We start from the raw sequence: 11,073 nt of genomic DNA, 5'->3' as shown, positions 1-11,073 counted from the left end.
CATTTCATATTCTCCTTATGCGCAAATTTGCATCTTTAACTGGTACACCTATTCTGATAATTCTTTTATGAATCCAAAGTTACTTCCTCCCATTCCCCTCATACTACACCGCAGACCAAAGATAACACAGAGCAGTCCAAGCCCCTTTTCATAATCCACTGCAAAAACTCGATGCTTAACCATACTACAGACTCGAAATCTTTAGGCACCACATTTTAACTTTTGAATCCACTAGGACCATTGTTAAGAGTCACCCACTCTGGTTTGGTCCCGAATATACTCAAACTGTAAGGCTCTACTAGCACATGAACACCTTCTCAAAGAAGTACCCGGCTGAATCACTTTCCTTGTAACTCACCTCTATACGAAGCATAAATCCTGCGTCTTTCCAAATCCTGAACATGAATCGATAAGGCCAATTATAGTACACATCCCTTAGATATTTTGCTCAAATTATCACTAATGTTCTCTTTTCTTAGTCATAATAAACCACTGATATGCCGATAACCAGACAACCGTGGAATCCAATTTGTTAGCAGTGGGGCACTCCCACTTAGCTTGAAGCTACGATTGCATAAACTTGGAAGCCACCAAGATTCTTTCTTCATAGTTGACATGATCTTGCACAATCAACCCGCCAATTTTCTCGAAATCTTTCTGCTAGCGTTTCATGAACACCCCGAATCACTAGCCACATTTACATATTCGACCTCTTACAGGATAGCCAGTAGAACTCTCTATAGAAGCTTCATCAACACCGTGCGACCGCTAACCTACTCGCAGAAGATAAAACACATGTGAAAATTCTATGCCGACATCACCCAACGACACTACATTGAGTACAATTACTACGAAATCAGTTACTCATCCACAGCCCGTGCTCATTCACCAACTGTATAAGTCCATTCACTCCTCATGGACATCAACTAGAGGTGCGACAATATCTTCCAATCCAAAGTCATGTTGTATCCTACTTTATATCAAGCAACTTCTTTTTGTCGCATCCAATCTTTCGCCGTATAATAGCCAATATCCCAAATTAAGTTCGTAGACCTAGTCATTGTCCACCATGAATCCCAAATCACTCTAAACTTTTCTCAAGGTGTGTAGTCATCTTACCACAGAACCTATATGCTACCCTGCCACTCTCCTACTTTGGTCAAACTCACTCTTTTAAGCAACTACTCGACTCTTGTTTCTCACACTTGTCCTTCTAGAAGTTTAACCACAGCAAAACACCTCCCACATGTCCTTCCTCATACTTCTCTGCCCAGTTGTTGCCTTAAATCAATATCTATCTCTATAGCATTTGAACCAATAGATCGCCACTAACTTTAAACCTACCCGAAGATCATCTTACTTGAGCCCTCAACACTCGAAACACCTATTCAATCCTGAACCACCACACACTGCAATCTTTGACACTCGCTTCCCCAACACTATTTCACAATACCCTACCTTGAAGGAAAATTGATGAATACCATAACACTGGTGAACTTAACACATTCAACAAGGATGGCGACACAACCTCACAAATGGAAATTCCACCACGCTCGAAAATACCAAGTCTCGTTACTCCATCAACCCAAATCTGAGCATGCGTAGACCGATTTCCCTTCCTTTGCTAGAATTAAAATATTGAATCTCTAAATCATGCATTGAGTAAACCTTCTTCCAAGTCATTCGCTGCTTTGACGCATAAACAAGCATCCTACTATTACACCAACACTGTGTGATAGCAACGCGCGAATCGTCATAACAATCGATGCCAAATCTCAAAACCTTAGGTAATACTGATACTGAGCTAAAACAACATAATGGCCTTCCGCAAGGCGATGACAATAGCCCAATCAAATACGCAGGGGAAAACATCTAGCACCACATCTGTTGTACCATTACAATTCCTGGATTCCCAATTTATAACCAGCACTGCATATCGCATAAGATTGAATGGGAAGGAAAATGAATGCATAAGCCTCAAAGGAATCAAATCGCACGATGAGGAATCAAGAAGGAAAGTGCTCCTGACATCCCTGTAGCCTCTCGAAGATAAGTACAGACGTCTCCATATCGATCAACAAGACTCTACTAGACTTGCTCATGACTCATGAGACCTAAGTGAACCTAGTGCTCTAATACTATGTTGTCACGACCCAAAATCCGTTGAAGGTCATGATGGCACCGGACACCACTGTCAGGCAAGCCAACACGAAATAGTTAATTAAATTCTATTTTAACAATTTTAAAATCATAAATTTCCTTCAATTTAACTAGTAAAAGAGGAACCTTACAGAATAATAATAATAATGTTTTCCAATTTCAATACTGAATATCTCATAACCATCCCAGAATCCTGGTATCACAAGTGCATGAACATTTACTAGGGAATAAAATAAAATACAATAACTGTCCGAATACTAATTTGGACAGAAAAAAAATACAAATATTCTGAAAGAGACTCTACTGGCTGCAGATCGTAACATAAGATGCAGCTCACCTAAGTACTTGTATCAATCACGCTGTTGCGCCCACAAGGCCACTAGATATACATGTGCATGTACAACAAAATGTACAACAAATATAGTATGAGTACAAAAATAACACCTACCTAGTAAGTATCCAGTCTAATCTCGAAAAGTAATGACGAGAGGTTGACTCCGACACTAACTTTGGCCAACAATAATATATAATGATATGATTAAACATGATTTATATAAACGACTGTAAGATCGTGATTTTGAAGTAAGTACTCAATTCTTTTATAATTAAGAAACCTCCAAATTTATTCCTCATCATTTAACAACTTATCTCAGGCCGACGGGGGCAATATTATTTATTAATAATTCCAAAGCAATCAATTAAGTCATGGGCAAATCATCCTGAGGTCATACGTCCCGATCCAAAATAGTATTTAAACTGTGCACTACCGAGGGTCGAACGATACGAACCATAGATGTATTTATTTAATCTGTCGAGGTGTTCGGCCCGCTCCATAACAAGAAAACACAATCAAACAATCAATCAAGAAATTGTCAAGGAGCAATTATCGAAGGAAATGTCAATCCTCTTTTAGCGGTCAAGAAAATAAAGTTTAACTTTTTAGAAATTCATTTACCAAGTTCGGTATGATTTAAGCAATTTAAATTGACAATACAATTGCAAATATCGCAAGTATAACATGCTTCTGGGTTCTAACTCGTGCAGGTACTTAAGCATAATAGTTAACTCGTGCAGGTACTTAAGCATAATTGTATCTAGGCACGGACTTTCGTCATCTCGTGCATATGCACCCCACATATAGAAGCACATATCGAATTATTTCACCTATGGAGTTAACTCTCTTTTACAAGGTTAGAAAGGAGGCTTACCTTACTCCGAAGTTCCATAGCCGGCTCCCAAGCCTTTCCAACAATTCCAACCGATGTCTAACGCTCCAAAACTAGTCAATAATGGTGCGAATCCATAAATATATACTCAAATACTCATTACAAACCTATTTATAACAATTCCCAACTCCGCTTGAAAAGTCGATAAAATCACCCTCGGTCTCACGTGCCCGGATTCTGAAATTTTTTGAAGATAAACTTTACCCATAATCCCACGAACTTAAATATATAATTTATTCTCAATTCTATGCCAATTAGTGGTCAAAATCCAAAAATATCAAATTCTAGGTTTTCTGCCAGAATCCCACAATTTCTACAAATTTTCATGCTTAAATCCTTAAAAAATCCATGTATTTGACTTGCAATAGGTGGGGATCACTTACCTTGTGTTGCTTGATGAAAACCCCTCCTTGAAGCTCTCCAAAATCGACCCCTCCAAGTGAGAAATGGAAGAAAAATGGGCCAAATCCCGTCTTTAAAACAATCTGCCTAGCCGTCCTTCCGCACCTGCGGAAAGTCCATTGCAGGTGTGGTTCCATCCATTTGGGTAAACGCAGTCAGTGTTGCTTGCTACATCAAAGACCTGTCTTCGAATCTATTTGGGTAAACCGAACCGCAAGGGGCGCCTAACTGATCATCCTTGACTCCGATCTTTGACTGGTATCGATTATGTACATCGGCTCAGGTCACAGCTAGATATTCAATCAAATTTTGCTTTAGTTGTCGTGATGCTACCGAACTTCGCTCATTCAAACCTTGAGTGAAGGCTTGGACAACCGAATCATCGGTGACCGGTGGTAGGTCCATGCGTTCCATCTGGAACCGAGATACGAATTCCCTTAGCATTTTATTTTCCTTTTATCTCACTTTGAAGAGGTCAGACTTCCTAGTCACAACCTTTATCGTTCAGGCGTGTGCCTTTACGAACGAATCAGCAAGCATGGCGAAGGAATCGATGGAATTGGACGGCAAATTGTGGTACCATATCATCGCCCCCCTTCGATAAAGTTTCTCCGAATTTTTCAACAGAACAGATTCGATTTCATCATCCTCTAAGTCATTTCCTTTTATTGCGCATGTATAAGAAGTGACATGCTCATTAGGATCGGCGGTTCCATTGTACTTAGAAATTTCTGGCATGCGGAACTTCTTTGGAATGGGTTTCGGAGCCGCACTTGGTGGGAAAGACTTCTGTACGAACTTCTTCGAATCTAAACCCTTTAGAATCGGGGGTTCCCCCGGTATTTGATCAACCCCTGAGTTATACATTTCTACCTTCTTGTCATTAGCATCGATTTTTCTTTTCTCCCGATTCGATCCGTTTAGTGAGCTCCTCGAGCATCTTCATGATGGCGGGGTCAATTCTCGATCCATTATCGTTCGCTTTTTCCGGTATAGATTTGACCATATGAATAACTTCATGTGATGTATCGAGCTCAATTCTGCTTGGTGCTCAATTGTGATTTTGGAGTTGCGCTATCGGAGTTTGTTGAGTCTGCAACATTTCAAATATCATTCGAAGGCTATTCCCGCCTTCTTCACCATTTTGCGCATTTTAGTCGGCTGCCCGGGCATCTCTGTGGATGCTATTTTCAGGGTCGGCGCCTAAATTTCCATGAATAGCAACACAAGAACTGACATCGACTGGATTTATGACCGATAGTCCATCGGGATTGATTGGATGTACTCCGTTTCCCGGGGCGATTATATTCTCGTTCTCGCCATGAAGACCAAGGCCGGTATTTGTGTGAGTGGGTACCACTTGAGAGCTTGACATGCTGATTCCTGAAATCAAAGACACTTACGAGAACAAACATAAAAGCAGTGTGTGCTATGAGGATTAATACTAGGCAATCACTATTATCCTTAGCCCCACGGTGGGAGCCAAACTGTGTTACCCTAAAAACTGGATGTACTCCATTTCTCGGGGCGATTATATTCTCGTTTCGCCATGAAGACCAAGGCCGGTATCTGTGTGAGTGGGCACCACTTGAGAGCTTGACATGTTGATTCCTGAAATCAAAGACACTTACGAGAACAAACATAAAAGCAATGTGTGCTATGAGGATTAATACTAGGCAATCACTATTATCCTTAGCCCCACAGTGGGAGCCAAACTGTGTTACCCTAAAAACTGGATAACAATTAAACTTATAATGTGGTTTTAAGGATACGTAATTTCACCTAATACCAATTGATAGACGTAAAGATAAGTAATGGAACTTGACAATAATGTAAAACAAACTAATGTTTGAACAGAGTCCTCGAGTTTGAATACTCTCGAGCTAGTAGAGCAAGAACAGTTAAAAAGCAATAAACTGATAAACAAGAGAATGTAAACTAAAGAGAGAATATTGTATTGCTTTGATCTGTGCGAATGTAGGGGGTTTACAAAATGATTGTGATCCCGTTTATATAGTAGAGGAATCCTATTTATGGTACAATTCTAATTCCGGAAGTAAATCCCATGATTAACTAGATAACCGCCCCAGATTTGATCTGTTCCGAGATTTACGCCATGATCTCCGGCTGGTCACGGATATTTCGCTTTTTCGTTATTGCGCTTTGCTCGAGGTCTGTCATATTTGATCTCGATCGTTGTTGACCTCGATCTCGACAGGCACCTCGATCCTTGGATTCGATACCTCGTCTTCGTATTCTGGTCTGATCCATTACAAGGTTAACATTCGATGCAATCCCCTGGTCTCGATCAAGTGGTACAATCGGGTAGGCCCGATTTTAACAGTATACAAAATATCACATATAACTTAAATATACTCAACCGAGCCTTTTCTGTTTCCTGTATAATTTGTATGAAAGAGAAAGTTAGAAAGCTTAGTGGAGAAAAAAAAAATACAAAATAAAAATAAAAATAAAAATAAAAAGAGAGGGCAATTCCGGTAATACAAGGATTTATTGCCAGCTATCCACGTAGGGTTTCACTACCATCTTTCTTTTTAAGTCCTGTTGCATCTTCCTGCTCAGGCCGTCGAACCGAAACTCTAGAGACCCTTTTGCTTCACGTGGTAAGTCCTTCTCTACATTGTCAATAATAACTATAGAGATTAACCGATGTGGTTTCATAAGCTTAATTTGAGATCCAATCGACAGGGTAGGTGGGCGTGGAAATGACGACAGTTCCAGGGCAACTAGTTTGGGAGATCATGAAGAAAAACAACTCATTTTTGGTGAAGGAGTTCGGTAATGGTACCGCCGGTGTTGTCTTCAGCAAAGAGCCTAACAATCTTTACAATCTTCACTCTTACAAGCATTCTGGTTAGTCTTGCAAAACATGATCCTGTACTATTATCGATCAAGAACAATTTGGTTTCTGTTGTGATTGATGGTACCCTGAGCTTCAAGAGTAGTACATTTTGTTAGAAATTCATGGTACAACCGTTGGTTACAGGTTTAGGAAATGTTTTATTTGTAGAACCTTGGTAGCTGTTTTGTGGAATAAAGTTTGTTTACTGTTTAATTTAATGTGAAACTTTTGAAGTGATTTTTTTAAAACTTGTACTTAAAAATTTAATTCTGGAAATATATACATTCAAATTATATAAATTAGTTGAGCTGTTTTTCGTGTTCCATTAGTGTGTTTTATGAGGGCAAGCCATGGCGCGATGGTAGAATAGCTTTCTGCTGGCCCATTAGTCACGGGTTTGAGACTTTGAGGCTATTTGTTGCAAGGGGAAGGCTACATGTTGTATTTATCCGCTCTCGCTACCCCGTGTACCCTGCACTAGATGGAGAACCCCTAGTACATGGCGTATAAACCCCTTGAGCCCATCAGTATGTTTTATGGGATATTCTTACATGAAATAATGATTTGATTTTGTGACTGTGAACTAAAGATTCAATTATTTAATGAGTTACATTTCTAGTTTTAGCTGTTTTAGTTTTCCAAAAAAAAAATTAAAAATTAAGCATGAGTTTAACTTTTGCTGTTATGACTTTATAGGCCTAGCAAACAAGAACACTGTGACTATCCAGCCTGGGGGCAAAGATCAGTCAGTGTTGCTTGCTACATCAAAGACCAAGAAACAAAACAAGCCTTCAAGTTTGCTGAATAAATCTGTAATGAAGAAGGAGTTCCGACGCATGGCCAAGGCTGTATCAAACCAGGTGATTGACCAGTCAAATATTTGTATTTACATGTATTTATTTGGTTTTAAGCTGGATTCTAGCTACTTTATAATGGCCAAGGTTTATGTTGCTCTCTTTATCTCTGCTAGTTTTATTAGGCCTGCGATATGGCATGGAATTCTGCTACCATATGACGATGTTTATGTTGGATGAAAATAAGAGGTCATTAATAAAACCACATAAAACATTCAGATCCTAGAGAGTTGACAATTGGAGTTTATTTGAGCATTAAACATGTCTGGTCATTGAATACTGTTTACTTAATTCTCAGTCATAGTCGTGCTGGTCATATTCTATGTAACGAGTATACCTCTACCCTTTAGAATTGCAAATAATCCTTTTGCTATCTGAAGAATGTGCACTTTCCAGTTGCCCTTTTCATTTTCCAAAACTTTTCTTCAGAGATTTTCCCATTATCCTGTCAATTGCACAGTTTCCTTGGTAGAGTGCTATCTCAATATTAGTTTTGCTTACATGAGGACTACAAATGTTGGTATTAGGCTTCTACTCCAAAATATTTTTAGCATTAGTATCTTTGCTAGGTTATTTGATTTTTTTAATAGTAGGCTCATCTTTGTCCTCACTCTCTCTCTGATGTTAAGATCTTGAATTTGCGTAAACTTGTTTGGAATACAGGTAGCTGATAATTATTACAGGCCAGATCTGAAAAGGGCATCCCTTGCAAGGTTGAGTGCTGTAAACAGGAGTCTCAAGGTTGCGAAATCTGGTGTCAAGAAGAGGAACAGGCAGGCCTAGTGTGGCAAGCTTAGGAAATATATGTTGTATGAACTGCAATTGTTTTCATCTTAATATCCTTGGGTATCAGAGGTTTGTTATTTTAGTTTATATTTAGAATTTCTTGTTGAAGTTGGTATTTCGAGATCTTCTGGATTTTGGGCTTAAAATATACCGTTCCGTTTGGAAATTTTGAAGTTAACAATAATTTAGAAATGTGTTCTTTTGCGTGGATCAGTCCTTTTACATATTGGTGGTCATTTTATTTTTATTTGTTAGTTCCAAAATGTCGTAGATGTGATAATTGCTTAATTCCAAATATTACTGTTTTTGAAATGGATAATGAATTATGATGTTACTACAACCTCTAACTAGGGGCGGCAAGTGGGTCGGGCCTTAAATGGGCCTAATGGGCCGGTTTTGTGGGTTGCAGTCCCGGACTGTAGCTAAACGGGCTGGGCCTGCGATCCCAACGGCTAATCAGTATTTTTTTAAAATTAAATAGAAATTAGAGACAAAAAATGTTAAAAAAAATATTTAAGGTAATGCCTTGTAAATTTATTATAGAATTGTGACCTAATTTTAATTCAAATTTAAAGATAAAAATATTGTAAAAAGATATTCAAAGTAATGCCTTGTAATTTTATTATAGTAATAAAAATATCGCAATATCTTTTTTAGCCTCTTTTCTCCTATGGAATGAGCACAACAAGATGTTATACCACCATTGAGAAGAAAAAGGAACTAATCAAGATGTGATAAAATACAAGTTACATAATACATACTAATTTTTGTTCATACAAGTCACATGCTATCTCTTGTAAACTTCATAAATCCTTCAAGGTTCAGAGGAAGTTTCGTTGTGGTGGCGGAAAAGTAGCTTGGTCATCGTCGCTTCTATTGTCGGGCGAAGCAGCATCCTAAGCAAGTTCAGCTAGCAGTTATTCGTAAGCTTCGTCTACCTTTAGTTGTGATTCAGCAAGTCCAAAATTTCTTCTTTCCGAACGGATCCAATCTCTGAAAAATACTGATTTTTCTAAGCTCTCCCTCATAGAAGGAAAACTATAGGGTAAGCACGTAACAATTACCATTTTTTCCAATTCTTTCTGATTTTTTTTTGGATCATAATATAAAATACCACCGGTAACAGTGTTAATTCCCGGTTGAAATTGATTTAAACTGGTACAGGGGTCAGTCTGACTAGGACTAGGTACACTTTGCCCCTCGTGCAGAGCTTTCAGACGTTGATATCTGACGTTTTCTTTAGGGCATTTTTTTTATGTGTCTAGCCAAAGATCACGTCCCCGACCGCGATCCAACATATTTAAAAGCTAACTCCATACCACAAGTTTTACACTTAGCCTTATTTTTTGGAGCTAGTTGAGTTAAAAATGGCCAAATATGAGATGTTTCCTGCCGTTTGGTAGGTTCTCTAGAAAAAGTAGGGGCAATAACGGGAGTATCAGATGAGTCATCATTTGGAGTAGCAGCGTTATCACTAGTTGGGTCAACATCAGGAGCAGGACTAGTGAGTGTATTATCGTCTGGTTGAGTTTCATCAAGATTAATTTCCTCGTCATCATTTTCATCAATAGTACAACAACAACGACCCAGTATAATCTCACAAATGGGGTCTGGGGAGGGTAATATGTACGCAGACCTTACCCCTACCCCGAAGGGTAGAGAGACTGTTTCCAGGAATTCATCAATAGTATTATAATTATTAAAATAGAGAACATTCATTAATTCATGGTCTAAATGTTCACTGAGTGCAATATTATGGCAAAATTCAGTCTCGCTAAGTTGTAATAAACAATTATCGGTATCAAGAATAACATGTGTAGGACGGGTATGAGATTTGGTTCGGGGAGCCGGAGGCAGGGAAGGAGGAACACAGTACCACTAGATTCGTCAGTCTTTGATTTTTTCTTATTCTTATTTTTATGAAAATTATTTCTTAAAGAAGACATCTTAATTAATCAAGTAATAGCAAATAAATAAAATAACAAAACTATAATATTAAGACTTAAGAGTTGGAACGAGTTTACCGAATTGACGAACAACTTGCTGAAAATTGATTATCGTTGAATACTTCACTATTTTTTTGATAAAGTAAACAATTGTAGCAAGTATAGAAGAAAATTAGAGAGAGATTTTGATAGATTGATATTGATTTTGTAAGAAAATGAAAGAATGAGAGGGGTATTTATAGTAGAAAATAGGGAAAAAGTGTAATAATAAAAAGTTTAGGATTAAAACTAAGTTGGGAAGGTTAAATGGCTATTTTTTAAAACCCCTAGCAGCCTTTTTATTCAAACGCCAAACGATTGTTTTTTTTTTAAAATCCGTTGGGTACGGGCCTGGTCCTAACGGTTCCTAGCTAAGAATCGAACCACGAGACCGACACGAGCCTACCTCTAACGGGCCTAACGATCTCAGCCCGTTTAGTCCACTTAGCCCGCAATCCCGTCCCGAATCCGGCCCACTTGCCACCCTTACCTCTAACACAAGTACACAAGTTTCTAATAGGATAATATTTGCTTTTGTTTTTTGGGGTTATATGTGAAATAAACACAAAAATTTGCAAATATGATATTTTGGTTTATTTTTACAGTTAAGTATTTATGACAACAAAAAGCAAGTAAGCTCAAATAATAGTGCAACTAAGCATTCATGTTCCTTTGAATAAATAACTCATTATTCAATCAAATGCACTGCTTAAGTTTTTTAGAGCATGAAAGTTAATAAATAATATTAAATTAATTCTATGAATTATGTACGTAAAATATTTAATTTGACGGAAAGA

The 11,073-nt window shown here is 38.1% G+C and overlaps 1 protein-coding gene across 2 annotated transcripts; it reads left to right on the top strand.

The window, feature by feature from the left end:
* Positions 1-6,274: 6,274 nt before the first annotated feature.
* On the top strand, positions 6,275-8,503 carry LOC107832157 (large ribosomal subunit protein eL28z). 2 transcript variants are annotated; one of them, XM_016659964.2, is made up of 4 exons: positions 6,275-6,412; positions 6,498-6,662; positions 7,348-7,511; positions 8,169-8,503. In XM_016659964.2, the coding sequence occupies exons 2-4, from the start codon at positions 6,515-6,517 to the stop codon at positions 8,286-8,288; spliced, it is 432 nt and encodes a 143-aa protein (XP_016515450.1). In that variant the 5' UTR covers positions 6,275-6,412; positions 6,498-6,514; the 3' UTR covers positions 8,289-8,503. The 2 variants fall into 2 exon arrangements, with proteins under 2 accessions (XP_016515450.1, XP_016515451.1); XM_016659965.2 differs by having other exon boundaries at positions 6,286-6,412; positions 6,503-6,662.
* Positions 8,504-11,073: the final 2,570 nt, after the last annotated feature.

The sequence above is a fragment of the Nicotiana tabacum genome, chromosome 8 (genome assembly GCF_000715075.1).
Source record: "Nicotiana tabacum cultivar K326 chromosome 8, ASM71507v2, whole genome shotgun sequence".
NCBI classification, from domain to species: Eukaryota; Viridiplantae; Streptophyta; class Magnoliopsida; order Solanales; family Solanaceae; genus Nicotiana; species Nicotiana tabacum.
This window is presented reverse-complemented; position numbering and strand designations above follow the sequence as displayed.